This window comes from Anastrepha obliqua, chromosome 2 (assembly GCF_027943255.1).
Source record: "Anastrepha obliqua isolate idAnaObli1 chromosome 2, idAnaObli1_1.0, whole genome shotgun sequence".
In the NCBI taxonomy this organism is placed as follows: Eukaryota; Metazoa; Arthropoda; class Insecta; order Diptera; family Tephritidae; genus Anastrepha; species Anastrepha obliqua.
The window spans coordinates 47,777,006-47,795,415 of NC_072893.1; the positions used below are offsets into that span (position 1 = coordinate 47,777,006).

Sequence of the window (18,410 nt, forward strand, 5' to 3'; positions counted from 1 at the left end):
TTTGCTAATCTGACATACGCATTTCTGGCAGTGGCCAGTGGGCAGTAACAATTGTGTGTGAATGGACCAGAATGGCAGGCGGAAATTACCAAACAGCAAAGAGCAAATCAAATATTTATTTATACACTTTCATGCAAAATATTCCATTAGCGCAGCAGAATTATTAACTCTTTCCATTTGCTTTACGTATTTCCTTTTTTTCTTCGTCTTTGCAGTTGCCACACAAGCAATCGGCATCCTAGGCGAGCTTGAGAACAGATTACAGCCTTTAGTGGCGCTTTAGGCGCACTCAGCGCCCCGCTCACTACCCACCTTGAGATTATTGAAGTGCTCCGTGTGTTTGCACATATTTGCAACACCTCAGCTGTCATCGCCGCCTCCGTCGCCGTTACCACGTGCTACCAGCTAGGCGGCTGGGCAATGCAAACATGGATCATGCGGTGAAAGCGACACGTGGCCGACCATGGAATACGCTGCGCTTCGAGAACGACGAACTGGAATGCCTCTATCAACGTTACACGCTCAAACTGCAGCGCTTCTCAGTGCTGGGAGTGGTTGCGTTGGTGGTGATGTTGTGCGGTGTCATGGCCGCGCTGTCATTGGCCTACAATAATGCGCTCACCTTTCATGTAAGTAAATAGAATTTTTATTTGAAATGTCTGTATGTATGCTTATGAACTTAAGAACCGACAAATGTGGGCATTTAAGGCATTATTCCTTATTTTCTTTACCTTCATTATTTTTTTTTTATACATATTTACTTAACCCAATTCATATTTTCTCTTGCTTACTTATTCCATTTTGGTGCAGAATATTTTCAACTCCATTGTGTGCCTGCTATTTACAATTATCCTGATTCTACTGCCATGCCGCGTCATCAAGGATCATCACTTGCCAATTCTTTGCTATGGTATTCTGCTCTTTGCCGCCGTCATTTGTTTTGTTTCGATGCCGACACTGGGCAGTGTGTTTCCTGTGGACACAAAAGAGGTGAGCAAATTTCAATGAATTACATAAAAAGTGGAAAGTGTAACAAAGAAGAGAAAATATAAAATTAAAATTTTCAAAAATTAACTCATTTCTACTTCCAAAAAATATTTAGTCAATACTTTTTCATTATTTTTCAATTTATTTCACTTTACAGAAAGAGTCTGAGGTAATAATTGATATCCTTTTAAACCGAAAGCTTTTGATATGTAATTGCTTCAGCTTTTATTTACTTGTTGGTGCAGTAGTCGACGTAGTTTGTCCTTTATAGTCTGAACACATTAGGTGCCAAACAACGCAACTGTACAATAAAAGCAGTTTTTTCTGCGTTATCTGTGGCCAAGATTACGGCTATGCGGACACGAAGAACGCGCCAGCTAAGGTTACAGTTCGAACAGTGCATGGAGTTCATCAAATATTCATTGATATTCCTTTGAGTAATTTCGCCATGGTTCAACACACTTATTTCAATGCTTCTTCTCCTCTTCTAAGGCCGATTTTGGAATCGCTTTCAGTTTCTTCTGCAAATTCTTCACTACGCCGTTAGAGATCTCAAATTCGTTTTCCGCGAAATACCAACTAAGCTTAACCTTGGAACGTCATCCTTATTTTTGGAGCTCTGACGTCATCCTTCATCATTTTGAGTAGTACCCATTTCAGAACAATATTATAAGTATCCTGTATGTAAATAATGTCCACATGGATGTTTTTTTTTATTTTTGGCTACTTTTTAATAAAATTTAAAAGAAATGCATATCTTTTTTATTGCTTTTATTACTTACAAATTCGACAAATTCTTTTTAGACAACATAGAAAACTTGTAAATAAGAACGCTCGTCGTCGTTTTGACGAAGAGTGAAACAGTCCAGGGTTAAAAGTGCCAAGTAAACAAATGAGAGGTGAAAAAATGGTTTTAGCAGTTTTTCCTTTAATCGAGAAACTCGTGTTCCTTTTCAAGCAAAAATTCACTTGCTAAGAAATTAGAAATAATGGGCCGCTGGGAGCTTCTTTGATTAGCACCTCGCCTAAGTCTATTATCTTCTTTTTAATTTCAAGCCGAATAACTACGCGAAACATAAAAATTGGAAGATATAAATTGAAATAAAAATATTAGCAAACTTGCCTCAGCTATATTTGTTATGAATCTAATTCTGAGCGATTCCATGTCAAGTGATGTACAGAAGTATTTAGGGCAATGTCGTAAGTTGTTCTAAAAATTTGTTTACTTGTTCGCTTGGGTACTTTCAATATACTGAAAAACCAATTATTTAAAATTTAATAATTTTGATATTTTTTCTTAATTTTTTTCAAATCTATATATATAAAAATGAAATGATGTTCGTTTGTCCGCATTTTTTTGGGCCGATACGAGGCCAATTTTATTCGTTCTTTTTTCATATTATAGGGATCCACTAGGGGAAGGTTTTTAGCAAAAAAAAATTTCTTTTAAATATTTTCTTCATATAAAAAAAAGAAAAAATCAAAATATTGTCCAAAACAAAACTTGCTCGATTGTTAGATTAAAGTAAGTTTCGAATCGACATTCATTTTATGTGTAATTTTATGTGTACAACTTTTTTTGAATTTTTTGTATTTGTATTGTGATACAGAAATGTATTGTATACAGAAATTTCAAATGATTCGAATGAAAATTTTTTTTTTTTTTTTTTATTTCTTCCATAAAATATTACACCTGTCGTTAGACAATAAGTAATTTGATTTACAAAAAGATGGAATGAGAGTGATATTGAAGGGCCAATGCCCCCAAGCTCATTTAGAAGAAATATATACATATTATTTAAAAACAAGTGGTTAACAAACAATGATATATACGATTAGTTGACAATTGGTTACAAGGATTTTGCAAGATCTGTTGGTGTTTGACGGTTAAGCCGACTTTGGGTAGATTTTTCTTTATTTGGTAGTCTTCTCATCATAGGATTTGTATGCGTTAATAGTCTATTTATGTGTCTTCTGCTAGCGCTTTGTATTGTTTCATCAATAGTATCGATGTCAAGGTCGCGATGAATATCTGCGTTAGGTATGTACCAAGGTGCATTAGTTAAGGTCCTAAGTATTTATGAAAATAATGTTTCAATTCAATTGAGCAATGCTTTCTTTGACCAATTCTATATGGAAATGAATGCGTTTGCAAACGATGTTTTCGGCTATGAACAAATGTTGGAATCGAATGAAAAAGGAAAGAAACGCGAAATGATAAAAAAAATTCTTGGAAAATTTAAAATGAATGGTGCTTCATTGGAAAAATTCAAAGGTAATAAGAACATACACAAGATAAAGTTAGAATTCGAATTTTTAGATTTATTTTGTTTATTTCTCATTTTTTTCAGAAGTATACCACACAACAACTCATTCCAACTCTGATTTTGAAATCCTGTTGGAATTGGTGATCGATAATTTTGTCACTATAATGGTCAATGGAAATTTGCGTGTATCAGACCCTGCATATTATTTACCATATCAACTTTTTATGGAACATATGGACCAAATGAACACAAAAAAATAATTTAGTTTTGTTTTGATTTTTTGCAACAGTTTGGTTTTCAGTTAATACAATAAAAACAATACTGTTTTTTCGTGAACACAAAATTCTAAATTTATTACGTTGTTTGTTTAGAATTTTTTTAGAAAAAAAGTAAATTTTTTGGTTTTGAGGAAATTTGTTTATTGTTGCTATTTGTGAAAGCGTAGATATTTGTAAGTATTTGACTATAATCCTAAAAGTTAATGGAATACCACTATGACACATAGAAAACATTTTTTCAAAGGGGGGTTTTTCGAAAATTATAAAAAAAATTGTTTTCAAAAATTTTGAAGAAATAAAGTAAAATAAAAAAATTTCGAAAGCACGAAATTTTTTCAAAACCAAATTTTCCTCAAAAAGATAAAAGAAATTTCTTCGAAGAGGTGTTTTTCTAAAATTACAAAAAAAAAATTTCAAAAATTTTAAACAAATAAAATAAAATAAAACTTTTTCAAGGGTATGAAATTTTGTCAAAACAAAATTTTCTGAAAACCAAACAAAATTTAAAAAAAAAAGGTGTTTTCAAAGCATTTCATATTTCACTATTAATAGAGAATACATTTTTTCGAGGGGGTGTTTTTCAAAGCGAAAAAAAATATTTTTTAACAAATCAATTTAAACTTTTACAAAAGTATGAAATTTTTTCAAGAACAAAATTTTCTTAAAAACGTTAAATTAAAAAAATAGTTTTTTCAAAATATTTAATTTTCAGCAATTAACTGAGAAGAAATTTGTTAGAGCGAAGTGTTTTTCAAAACTTCAAAAAACACTTTTTAACCAAAAAAAAATAAACCTTTTTTCAAAAACAACAGGAATGATAACATTGCCTAACAATTTCTGCACTTTTGCACAGTCTAAAGAGGCATTGATACAGAGTGTATTTCCAAACATAGTTCAACATTACAAAAACCATGATTGACTCAGCGAAAGAGCAATTTTAGCTGGGAAAAATAAGGACGTCAATGATATAAATTCAGCTATTTTAGATCAAATACCTGGTGACATAGTTGCGTATAAGTCAATGGACACTATTACTGATCAAGATGAGGTCGTAAATTATCCAACTGAATTCTTAAACTCACTCGATTTGCCAGGATTACCACCTCATAATTTACGATTAAAAATTGGAGCACCGATTATTATGCTGCGCAATAGTAATGTGCCCCGACTTTGCAACGGTACCAGACTCGCTGTGAAGAAGCTAATGGGTAACGTTATCGAAGCAACAATTTTGAAAGGGAAGTACAAAGGAGAAGACGTTTTGATACCCTGAATTCCACTGATTCCGACGGATTTACCATTCGATTTCAAACGTTTGCAGTTCCCTATTCGCCTTGCCTTCGCTATGAGAATTAGTAAGGCGCCAGGACAGTCTCTACAAATGTGCGGTATTAATTTAGAATACCCAATTTTTTCTCATGGACAATTGTATGTAGCTTGCCTACTCAAACCATCGTCATTATTTATTTACGCGAAAGATAGAAAAACCAAAAGCGTTGTCTACCAAAAAGTGTTACAATAAAGTTCGAATGAAATTGTATCAAAGAATTTGCTTTGTTTCGTATTAATTTTATTCTCTTTCAGCAAATCATTGAATTTATCGTCTAGCGAAGCGGGCGAGGGTACGCTAGTTATAAATAAAAAGTAAACTGAAAAAATTAAAAAACAAATTTAATATCTTTCCGATTTATTCAGTGCGGAAAATGTAAATAAGAATAGACTGAAAAAATGTTGAAAAAAAGTTTACTAATATTGAGATTTATTCAGTGTAGAAAATTATACATAAAAAGTAAACTGAAAAAATTTTGTCAAAAAATTGAATAATTTGAGATTTACTGTGTTGAAAATTATACATAAAAAGTAAACTGAAAAAATTCTGTCAAAAAATTGAATAATTTGAGATTTACTGTATTGAAAATTTAAATAAAAATTTTGAATTTTAAAAAGAAATTTAATGATTTGCAAATCTATTTAATGTTGAAAATTATGAATAAAAAGTAAACTGGTAAAAATTGAAAAAAATTTAATAATGTTGAGATTTATTCAGTAAACTGGAAAAATTTTGAGAAAAAGTTTACCAATATTGAGATTTATTCAGTGTAGAAAATTATAAATAAAAAGTAAACTGAAATAATTTTGGAAAAAATTGAATAATTTGAGATTTACTATGTTAAAAATTATAATAAAAATTTTAAATTTTGAAAAAAATTTAGTGATTTGCAAATCTATTCAATGTTGAAAAATAGAAACAAAAAGTTAATTGAAAAAATTTTGAAAAGACACTAATAATTTAGAAGTTTACTTAGTTTTGAAAATTAAAAATAAAAAGTAAATTCGAAAAAATTTGAGAAAATTAAATAATCTTGAGATTTATTCAAAGTGAAAATTTTGGTGTGAGGTTTTTTATAAGAAATATTCTTTTAACATTTTTATATTTCTTGTTTTTATATTTGATGATAAATTATTATTTAAAAAACAAATTTGAGGAAAAAAAATTATATTTTCCTGCTTCAAATCTTCGATTTACTGTACGTATTTTGCATATAAATCAAGTTATGGCGATCCCATTATAAAGCTTGCAGGAGTTTTTGTACATAGTCACAGATACTAATAAATATAAAATTCTAAGGGGGGTATTTTTGAAAAATTTTCAACAAAAAAAATTAATTGTTTTCTCAATTTTTTTTTTGATTTTAATTATTTTTTAAAAATTAAATAACAAAATTATAAAAATGTTTAAAAAAACCGAAGATATATCTCTTCAAAAAAATCTATAGGAAAATATTCAGCATTGAATAAATCTCAAACTTATTAGATTTTTTTCAAAATCTTCTTAGTTTACTTTATATATATAATTTTCAACCACGAATAAATCTCAAACTTGTTTAGTTTCACTTTCAGTTGCATTCTTATTTACAATTTGCAAAACAGAATAAATCAAAATTATAAATTTTTTTTTTCATTTTTTCAGTTTACTTCTTATTATACTCAACCGTATAAATAAACCTATTTTTATAAAAGTTGGATAACTTGACATGGAATCGCTCTTACATATGTATGCAGACAACCTGTGATCTATTTTCTTTCGTTTTCCATGTGTTCAGACTATAACGAATAAGTTTTATAGAAATTTCAGCAAGTATTTAATATTTTTTCAAAAAGTAGTTCATGAAAAATGCATACGAGGTTTGTTAAAAAAAATAAGATGAGGGTTTCAAATTTCGGGGGCTACGTACATTCGACTTTCGATTATTATTATTTTTTATGTTGGTACACTCGTCATAAATAAGACAAGTGTTTGGCGTGCTCGGCGATTTTCTGCTATCGACTCCTGGCTCTCCTGGAATCTTCCATTGGGACGATTGGGTTTTGCTTTCGTTGTGATAACCACATACCCATGATTCGTCACCAGTTATGGCCCTTTTAAGCAAATCTGGATCATCGTTGACGTCATTCAACAATTCTTGAGCGATGCTCATGCGACGTGGTTATTGATCAAAATGCAGCAATTTTGGAACGAACTTCACTGCCCCACGTTTCATGCCCCAAATTTCCGAAAAGATTGCATGGAATGGACCAATTAAATGGCCGACATCCTCAGTAACTTCTCCAATCGTCATTCGATGATTCTCTATAACAATTTTCTTCACTTTCTCAACATTTTCATCGGTTGTTGATATGCTGGGGCGTCCAGGACGAGCGTCGTCATTCACATCTTCTTGACCTTCTGTGAAAAGCTTGTACCACCTGCAAACATTTTTTTGTCTCAGCGTACTCTCACCGTATGCCAACATGTATGCTGTCAACATTTCAAGTATTTTTGAGCACTTAATTCCATTTTTTACACAAAATTTGATGCAACTTCTTTGGTCCATTTTTTCGATAGCAGCAAATCGCCGAACACAACACATGTCTTATTTATGCCTTTCACAAACAAACTAAGTTTGCTATATTGCTGAAACCGCGAACATATCTTCGAGACGAGTGTACCAACATAAAAATAAATACCTGGCACGCGAAATGTGAAAATTCACCTTATTTTTTTTTAACAAACCTCGTATTTCAATAATAAAAAATGCTCCTGGCATTTTCATTGACGAGTGCCAATTTTGGTTTAGCTTGTTCTGGTTAAAGCCTGTTTTTGTTATTAGTACATTTTTTGTATATTATATATGTATGTATGTATGTAACACCATTAACTTTCATACTCACGAAAGGGGTTTGAACAAAACAAATGATTCAGAAAAACAAACTCTTGTTATTGCTATGTAACTCTAAACCCCTTTGACGAACTGGTACAAGGCCAAGTAATTTCGCTAAGCAGAGCTGCAGAGCGGATTAGAACTGCATTCATTGTAAATCCATTTCATTATAAAGTTCTAGTTTAATGGCCCTATCAACAGAGATCCAAACAAATGCAGAAATCGTTTGCTTCTTATTATATTGGATGTGCGTAGAATTAATTATTTTGCTTACTATTCAACCGGCTCACAACTTCCGACGTAGCAACCAAACACGCATGTGAGGGAAAGCACCCACCTATTATGAGAAAGCAAAACTTGGTGTGCTCATTTCGACGTATGATATTCGATTTGAAAACTTATCACGTACCTCAATATCTGCTCATAAGAAGATGCAGCTGCAAAAGAGGCAGAGGCGATTGTTTTCGAGAAAGCCCCTCACTTTATAAAGGGTTTTTCAATAAGGGCGGGTAGATGTTGAAATGGAATAAATGGCGTTTGCAGTGTGGCACGTAGGGCGGTCCTGCTGGAACCACATGTCGTCTAGGTCCATATGGTTCAATATGGGCCATAAGAAATTGGTTATCATCGTTGTGTAGCGCTCGCTGTTGACGGTGACCGCCTCACCAACGTCGTTTTCAAAAAAGTACGGACCAATGACGCCGCCGGCCCAAAATCCACACCAAACGGTAACTTTTTGAGGATGCATTATCACCTGGTGAACCTCGTGTGGATTGCTGTCGTCCCATATACGGCAATTTTGTTTGTTAACACACCATTCATCCAAAAATGCGCCTCGTCACTAAAGATGATTTTTCGCCCAAAACTGGGGTTCTCTTCCAAATGATTCGAAGCCCAGTCAGCGAACAAACGGCGTTGTCTATGGTCATCAATTTTGAGCTCCTGGGTCAGTTGAATCTTGTACGAGTGTAGGTCCAAGTCCCGACGCAAAATTCGCCAAGTTGAAGTCTGCGAAAGGCCAAGTTCTTATGCACGGCGAGGAATAGACTGCCTAGGGTTCTGCTGTACACTTTCACGGACCGCGGCAATGTTCTCGGCTGATCTTGCGTTCCTTGAACGTACGGGTGTTAACTGATTGTTTACTGACCCGGTCGTCTCAAATTTGGCCACCAAACGTTGAAGAGGCGACTTTGAAGGGCCACCACGTCTACCGAAAAATGGGCGCAATGCGCGCAACGTTGCGTTAATGAACACTCATTTTGATAATAAAGTTTTATCATTTGAACGTGCTGTTCAATCGTGTAACTTGCCATGATGATTTGGCATAAGCAACTGAATAATAAACCAAAGATTTGACAGATGTCACCAAAACAAAATGGCTGCCACAGGGCGCCAAAGTCGACCCGCGCCAATTGAAAACCCCTTTAAATATGTTCGTATGAAAATCTCAAGATCAGCCACACAAAAACCACCAGTAAACATTAAAATTACGAAACACATTTTATGAAGCGGCTTATAAAATGTAAAGGTGGTGGAAAGTGGGGTTCTAAGAGTGGGCTAAGAGCATAACTTATATGTTAACTATACAAAAAAACATTACGTAATTTATCAGAGCATAAAAAGACGTTTTAAATTTCGTTATACAAAAAAAATCATATTTCTTGCAAAATTCAAAAAGTGTTTTTATTGAGATTGCTGCCAACATTCCAATGACTAGTCTGTGGTACCTTCAGCTTTACTGATCAACCAAAAAATCTAACGATAGTTCAATACGAGGGTTGCATTTTATGATCTGTGCCAAATAATGAAACCACAGTAAAATAATAATTCAAATGGTTTCACTGTTTTTCAAGATATTCTCTTGAAAGTCAAAATCCCTCGGCATTCGCTTTCACCAATTTTCAAAGCACTATTGCCACTAAGAAGTGGGTACCTCCAAAGCGAGCTGTTTAAAGACTTCAGCAGTTTCTTAAGGGCTTGGAAAACGTCGACCTCGTTTTTTATTGTTAATGTTCGCAAACAAAAAGAAATCAAACCAAAAATCAGGACTATAGGACGGGGTTTTGAGTGCTCAAAAAGTCTTATGTGTGAGCTACATATCGTATGAGCTCGCATTGTCTTGATGAAGATTGACTCGTTTTCGGCGGTTGGTTTTCCTTATTTCTCCGAAAATAGCAAGTAAATGCTTGTCACCGCGGTTCAATTTCTTCAACATCTCTTTACACCAATCGACAATAGTCCTTTTCTGAGCAATTGTCTAATTACAATTAGGGAACAAATCTTCTTGACGACCAAATGTTTATGCGGTATTGAACACTAATGGCTAATGTTGCCTCTGTCTGACGATCTTTTGTTATCAACTGATGTGCATCATTTGTGCATCGATTGTTTCTGGCACAACAACCGTTTTTGGTCCTGCAAGGATTGGCGGCCACGTTGGAACTCGTTGGACCAGTGTTTCACTATGGCTAAGTGGAAACTTTAACGCCAAAGTCGAAGTAAATTGATCAATGCACTTCTGTCTAGTTAATCAACGTAGAAAACGTAATAAGTAATCGCACAAAAATTTTCAAATTTTCAATTCCATCTTCTGGGCGAGATCATTTTTTCTAACTCATTAGAAAAAGAACAAATAAAGCTCGTAAGTGAAAACGTTATATCTAAGTTGGTGCTAAAATTTACCAAACTCCTCGATAAAATATCGAATTACAGCTTGTCAAACGTAGTATGGCAAAGGCGCAAAATACTTACATAAAAGCAACCCTCGTATATTCTCCTGACTCCTCTAAAGCAATCCAATAGCAGACTAGCCGCACTGTAGGGAATTCAACTGATTTTGAGCAGTACTTGTTCATCTACATCAACATCTACACGACTGTGAAATGTCGCTTCGAAAATTGAGCTCTGAACGAAATTAGCTTTTCAATCACCCCTTTTACTCATTTCTTGGTCATAAGTAATCATTACTAATTTCATTTATATCTGCCTACATATGCATTTACATATTCACATATTCCTCACCTTACTTCCAGGTCATGGCTGAGGGTGTGTGGCAAATTGTCTTTGTCATCTTTTTGGCATATGCCATGATGCCGCTACAAATATGGGAGGCAGTTTGTTTTGGTATTATTTTGCCATCAGTGCATATTAGTTTAACGGTGTACAAAATTATTACGGATTCATTTCGTTACTTGGAATATAATCAGGTAATGAATATATACCCATTTTTCTGTGTTTTTTTATTTGTATATACGGATACGTATGTGTGTATGTGTGTGCCACAAATTTCATCAAGCAGCCATACGCTTTAGTGAACATGTAAATTTCCCCAGTATCATTTATTTGGTCTCAAATTTTAATGGATTTCCTTTTCCCCGAACTCAAACAGCTTATCGCCAACATTGTAATGTTTATCGGTGTTAATGTTGCCGGTTTGGTCGTAAATATTATGATGGAACGTGCCCAAAGACGTGCATTCCTAGATACACGTAACTGTATTGCCGCCCGCTTGGAGATTCAGGATGAAAATGAGAAACTGGAAAGACTTTTGTTGTCGGTTCTACCTCAGCATGTTGCGATGCAAATGAAAAATGATATACTCTCACCTGTTGCTGGCCAATTTCACCGAATCTACATACAAAAACATGAGAATGTGAGGTAAGTACACATATTTTTTTTTCCTTGCTCACTCCTCTCGGGAGTATAGAGCCACGACAAGACTCAGTCTTGCGCTGGTTTCGTTAATCTACATATTTTGATTTCTGACAGGGTAAGTGATTAGCCTGCCACTACCGGTTCTAAATAGTGGAAATGTCCACCTGTCGTTGATTAGGAACAACGCCTTTTTAATGCTAGGAGCGCCATCTGTGTTTCACATTTTTCTGCCAGAACGATCGCACAGATGGTTGAGGACTTCGCTAAGTTTGGTGTGTCTGCGCTATTACCGCGGTTGCTCGCTTCCTCTGGCTGGCACCACTGATGCAATGCTGAACGCTTACAAAATTTATTTACTCACACTTGCTGTGGCTAAACGACCAAATATTCTGTCAAAAAGTGACCGGAAAATGAGAATTTGAAAAGTCCGTTAAAAGAATTATCAAAAATCAAAAAGAGGGTTAATAAATAAAAAAAACGTTACCTGGGCTTTAAATGACGTTTGAGAGGGAAAAAAAACGTTGAAGTCAGATTGTGGGAAAAAACTCACAAATTTTACAACGTCAAGACTGTCATTGTGAACAACTTCTATATTCTTCTGATATGGATCCGGCTGACCGTTTTCGCTTTCCAAAACTCAAATTACCGCTTTGAAGGAGTCGTTTTCAGTCGATAAAAGATATAAAAGAGAATTTCTGTCTAAAACCGCAGTCAGTGCCGGAAACTACATTTGAAAAAATATATTAATGATTGGGTTATTCGTCCATATACTTCGGAAGGGGTCTACTTTAAAAGCTATTGAATACACTTAAATTAATAAAAAAATAGTTTTTGTTTCTTACCAACTCTCGGTTTGGACAGAATGTTAGTTGGTTAGTTGTTTGCAGTGGTTATTCTATAAGAATCCAACTCGCACTTTCGGCACATTTTGTTGCCACATCCTAGCTACCAACAAGTTACACGGATTCGCCACAACTAAATGCAGTCTGTGCGGTGGGGAAATCTTTTAAGGTTGTTTACGTCTATACCAGGTAGCTCTTCTCAAAAAACGGTTTGCCAAGGGTTAACATCCTTGCCTGGCATAGAACAGGGCATTCACAGAGGAAATGGAAGATAGTTTCCTTTTTCTCCGACTAATTACAACTATGACAGTGTCATTTGTGGGGATACCCATTTCGTCTGCTTTCTCACCTACGGGCCAGAAGCCAATTATGACTGCGGAGAGTCTTCAGGCATCCCTTCGTTTCATATTTATCAATTTTGATACTTGTTTGTTGTTGTAGGTGGGCCATAACTTTCAGAATGTATATATATATATATGTATATATAATTGGCGCGTACACCCTTTTTGGGTGTTTGGCCGAGCTCCTGCTCCTATTTGTGGCGACCTACAGTTTCAATCCGACTTCGAACAGCAGATATTTTTATGAGGAGCTTTTTCTTGGCAGAAATACACTCGGATGCCATTGGCTGCCGAGAGGCGACCGCTATTAGAAAAATGTTTTTCCTAATTTTGGTGTTTCACCGAGATTCGAACCTACGTTCTCTCTATGAATTCCGAATGGTAGTCACGCACCAACCCATTCGACTACGGCGGCCATTCAGAATGTATACTCGTCCAAAAATTTAGAGAATTTATACAAAATAAAATGCCCGTATTCCCGGGTTCCATACTACAACAACATTACCCGGAATTTTTTAAATCCTCTAGACAAGGCTCCCCAAAGCAGTTTCTTCGTTCGAAAAGATTGTTTTGGCTACGGAATGGAGAGATTCAGTTCAGAAAAAGTTTCTCATGCTAACTAAGCCATAACACTGGGCATTTTGAAGATCTCAAGGTTAAATTAGAGGTGCCATAACCATATAAATCAGCTGTTACATGGTATTTTGCAGCAGTAAAACTTCAGCAGCTGTAATACTGTGCTTGATTTATGGGTTCACTTGAATAGAGGCACTAACCAAATAAGAAAAAATAATAACGAATATAGGAAATTTGTTTTTTTTGCATTTATTATTTACAACTTAACAGTTCGTGCTATCATCTTATTATTAAAAACCACTTCGTAAATGCGTTGATGAATGGATTTGCATGAATTCTCCTAATGAAATTTTGCACCAGGCCGTTTTAATGGCTCCAATTAAAGCGTTTTTGTTATTCAAACTGCTGCCGATTCCCATAAACACTACGAGTAAGTCATCCCCATAGATTTTCAGTAATATTAAGATCTGGAAAATACAGTGGCCATGCAAAAGTTTTAACGTTTCGGGGCGTAATCGAAGTTTTGACCACACTTGAAGTGCGTACAGGTGCATTATCCTGCTGAAAGATCCAACTAATAGGTGCAAATGTTTCATGAATCTCGGGAAAAGATGATTCCAACAAAGCTTTATAGCTGTTTTCCGCCATTTTGTAGTCTACGATTTTCAATTCGAACGGACCATAATACGATATTGCACCCCATACCATAACACCATTTTCACGGCTGTGATGTCGACTCAAATACCTTTCCTCCTTTCTTAAGTCATGGAAATAGTAATTGTCTTCTTCCAGCCAATCCAGATTCGTTTAGATTTCGGTACTAAATACTAGTTTTTCCATTCATCGGGATTGTTATTTGTAACAGAACTCCAAGCCATGTGGTCCTCGCAAATTCGAGACGGCGTTCTTTGTGAAATTTATACAAAGATGGTTTTTTTTGCAATTTCTTATGCTTCAGATCTGACGCTTTTGGAATAACCCATCGAACGGTGGATTTGTTGACTGCACAATTGACCATTACTTTCATTTTTGTTGTTGGAAGGGCGGAATTTGATGTAATCCTAAATATTTTGCGTGTTCCCTTCGGTTTCAAAGGCATTGCAATGCAGACTTTGTAGTTCTTACCATAAAAGGCACCTTGTTTCACGTAAAGATCCACAACATTTTTACTTGGACCAATATTTTTGGGCATTTGGCGATTCGAAAGCTCCTCTAAGATCAAAATATCGATTTGTCTTTTTTCGGGATCTGTTATCATTTTATTAGAATTAAGAAGTTTTCGGTCAAACACAATGAATGCTTAAATAAATAAAAATTAGTACTTCTTTTCCCTTAAACTGAGTGAACCAATAAATCAAGCACAGCATTACAGATGCTGTAGTCCCACTGCTGCGAAATACCGTGAGATGAAATCAAATTTTGTTGCATGTTTATTTTTGCGCAAAGTACAGTCTTCACTTGAATTATCGAAAACTCTTGTGCTACTAGATCGAATACGGTTGCTTTCATAACCATTTTCTTCCATAAAAATGATTGCTTCTAATCAAGTTGACCGGACTGTATGTTTAAGGGGCTTTTCCGGAACTGTCAACTTACCCGAACGTAAGTAGTCTTACAACTACGTTTGGCAGTTTTCTCTCCTGGGTCAGTATACAGAGCCACAACAAAGTTCTCGTTTTCCGCCAAATTAGGGCGCAATGAACTCCTGGAGCTGTTCAGTTTCTGCTGCAGTGCCACTGAAGAAATTGTATCGTCAGCTGCTTGAAGCCGAGCAGCCTTAGAGAAATGTTAAAGTCCATTTCTATGAGCTCACAAAACGAAATCTAAAAATATATGGCAAATTATTTGTGCTCAATACACTGCAGACATGCATTGAATGGCATATACCTAGACCACCTTTCTGTAGAAACCGTGGTCAACCATAACGATCCCGATCGTCTCTTTATATGCCACATAAAAAAATTGTTTTTAACGATTGAAACCTAATTGGCTGAGAATTTCATGTGCTTGTGGCTTTTTCTGTCCTAAAAACTTTAGATATTTTAATGCATTTAATTTTAAATAAATACATTTACCAAAAATCCGCTTTCATTGCAACCTATAAAAGAAGATCTATTGAGGAAAATGTTTTTATGGAAAACACATTAGTGGTGACGACAGACTAGACTCATCAAATTAATGTAATCTAAATTAAGCAGAAGACAAAACGGAAGAGTCGACAGAGGGAGGTAAGACCCAACCAAGCAGTGAGATGTTATTTAAAATCTAACTACAAGGAAATTGATTGATGTGTGCCTTTCATCATTGAATTTTCGCAAATATTGGAATGCATTTTGAATTTCTTACGTCAATGAAACTTGTTGGCATATACCCAAATCAAAATGTCTACACATTGACATTAGTAGTATTTATGTAAATGTATAAGAAAACAGAAATACTGATTGCATGAATTGTAAATTATATTTACATGAAGTACTGTATAGGCAATAAAAACAAAAACAAATTACTATCAGATTTTTCTCGCTTCAGCTGAAGCAAATGCGTCGATAATCACGTTGAAATACAAGTTCCAATTCGGCTTCAAGCAGTTAGTAAAGGGTGGCCAAATAGCAATGGTAGTTTTTTTCTCAATTTTTATGTTTCAGCAACTGAGACAATATTCGGTAAAGTTTGTTATTTCATAATTGCCGAACGCGTAGAAATGATTAATAAATATCGGGATTATTATTATTTTTTTTTTTTGAGCTTGAGAACTTAGTATGATAAACAAAATGGGAATATTGTTTGAATGATTTTTTTTATTGTAATCTTCTAGATAATTTCATGGCATTTATTTTTTAATATAATCTTCGGCGTATGTCCGCTGCGGTTACAAGTTACATGGTACACTCGATCAGTACAATAAATCGCTTGTTAAGCGCACTGTTTGGCCAGTAACTCCGTCTGGTTGAAACCAATTGTCGTCGAGGCTTAGCTGCTTAATTTTTGGTCAGTCAGCATAGCTCGATAGCGCTCGTCATGCCCCGTAACGGCAGCTCCTTTCTCATTTCGAAAGAAATAAGGGTCGATAATGCCGCCAGTGCTCTATGAACTCCGCGAATAGAGTTTTTTTTTTCGAAGTAAATTTCCACAATGTCGAAACGTTGTTCTCGCACTAAGCGAGTCACGATGAATTGCTATGAATGAATGGCACTCTCCACGTAGCACTAAAGCGCCATTTTAATACCATTGTAAGACCTCTAACAGGCATGATGTAATGGACAAAATTGATGGGATTTAGGTTGGTGCACTGTCCCATGCTGTCGAAGAAAGGAGTCCGCAGGTACCTCAATCCTCTAGCTGCCAAACTCGGACATTTACAATGAAAGTGCTCAACATTCTCCTTGTCTGAAAGATCCACACACCTTCTGCAATGGGGGTTAAATGGTGAACCTAGCTTTTCCACGCATGTGCCGATCATCCAATGACCGGTATACACAGCTACTATTTTGGATATTAAATGGCGAGGAGTCCCCAGAACGTTCTGCGTCTTACGTCTATTGCACTGTGCCAAAGGGTTTTCAAAATAGCACAAGAAGAAATGGAGCTGCATCTGATCTGTGCTTTACTGAGAAATAAGTTTTGTTATTCCCCTTTAACAACAGTCAGGGGGATGCTAATGACCTGGTCCTACCAAGAACCCAGACCAGAGAAATTTTATCTACACACACAAGAGATTTAAGTTCCCCCTTACAGGAGTTGACTAGTTTGGATCTGCATCATACTTAGTTTAGAGAGATCTGTCCGAAGTTCAGATAAATACGGTTTTAACTGCCTAATCCGGCTACCACGTCCTTTAAGAGATTTCCACACCTTACTAAACAGAAATATCAAGACAGTTTGTCATTCTCAGCTGTCAAATCATAGTTATTAATATGGATAATTCTCATGCAGCTAAAAAACACTCGATATATCCACACTCCGGCTTAGTTGTAAATACGCAACGTGAATTTTGTTGCGAGATAGGTCGTCGTGATGGCTTCAGTATGTACGCCGTTCTTGGTACCGTAGAAAAGTTTTAGCCTGAGTTCTCTCTTTTGAACCTCAGGCTAACTACCAAATAGAAATTTGAGCGAAGTGAAGGAAACAAAGCCGCGTGGCCGTTATTGAAGAAGACCTCGAAAAGTCTTTTAAGTGTTGATCAGCTGCATTGAACATCACCAGAGAATCAATCCGACTTATTTTGCGGTTAGATTTGGATTTGGGCCTAAAGCCATATTTCAATTGTTGCGATACAAGAATTGAAGCTGAACGACCATAGATAGCGCCATCAATTTCCCAACTGGACTTTGGAAATATTGGTCGGAGATCCAGAATATTATATTCTTGTATAAGGACCATTTTTAGATCGACGGCTATGTCAACAATGAAAATTTCCGTTATTGCAGGCAACATAATCTATGAGTACAAGTCCAAGTGTACGACCAAGAGGACTTCATTGGACTTTTTTTCTTTTGAAATGAGAAAGAAGACACCTCCTACCGCTAAGGGTCATAGGTATATAGCGATATTAACCAACTTTCTATGGTCGTAGCGCGACAAAGTCGCTATACTCGAGTTTTGTTTTCAGCAAGACGACGCTAAATGCCAGACAAGCTACATAACGCTCGAAGTTGTGCAGGTTAAATTTGAGAACAGGGCCATTTCATGACGAGCGACTTGAAACCCCGCGATCAAGGACTTATATACTACGCTAATAGACGTTCCGATATGATAAGTGGAATTTGCAAATTCTTGCAATGAACGAATGTTCGCCAGGCTTCTTTGAAAGGTCCGAGTCTCAAGGGAATATATCCTTTCGCTTCTCCTCCTGAGAAAAGGACACTTTCCTTCCTCTTATTTTTAATAGTCTTGGTATATAGAGCGGCCAGTAATATTAATACATTTTCTATATTTTCTCAAATATTTATTGAACTATCCCAGCGTCAGCTAGTCAGACCTTAGGGGAATGAAACTACTGGTATTATTTACCATTAAATTAGTTTATTTAATATCATTCGTTCAAGGTAATATTAACCAGAAAGGCGGTGAATGGCAATATTAGCCAGACATTGAGAAAATGGACCCTAGTAGACCCTTAAAAAGCCATACACTATCGTCTCACAAAGGCTCTCTTTTCTGAGACTCGAAAAAGATTAAGTAGCGCAGCAGGTCTTCTTCACTACCTGGGCTTTCCAGTTTTGATCCGTCAGAACTGTCCTTCAAAGACATATTTTAATTATTT

The 18,410-nt window shown here is 35.5% G+C and overlaps 1 protein-coding gene across 5 annotated transcripts in view; it reads left to right on the forward strand.

Moving 5' to 3' along the window:
• The first annotated feature begins 219 nt into the window (after positions 1–219).
• Positions 220–18,410, forward strand: part of LOC129236831 (Ca(2+)/calmodulin-responsive adenylate cyclase) — a 56,455-nt gene continuing 38,264 nt past the window's right edge. For all 5 annotated transcript variants that reach the window (XM_054871079.1, XM_054871082.1, XM_054871080.1 and 2 more), the window contains exons 1-4: positions 220–629; positions 811–990; positions 10,767–10,940; positions 11,123–11,391. In XM_054871079.1, the coding sequence (XP_054727054.1) occupies positions 429–629; positions 811–990; positions 10,767–10,940; positions 11,123–11,391 (824 nt within the window). In that variant the 5' untranslated portion in view covers positions 220–428. The remainder of the gene's footprint in view (positions 630–810; positions 991–10,766; positions 10,941–11,122; positions 11,392–18,410) is intronic.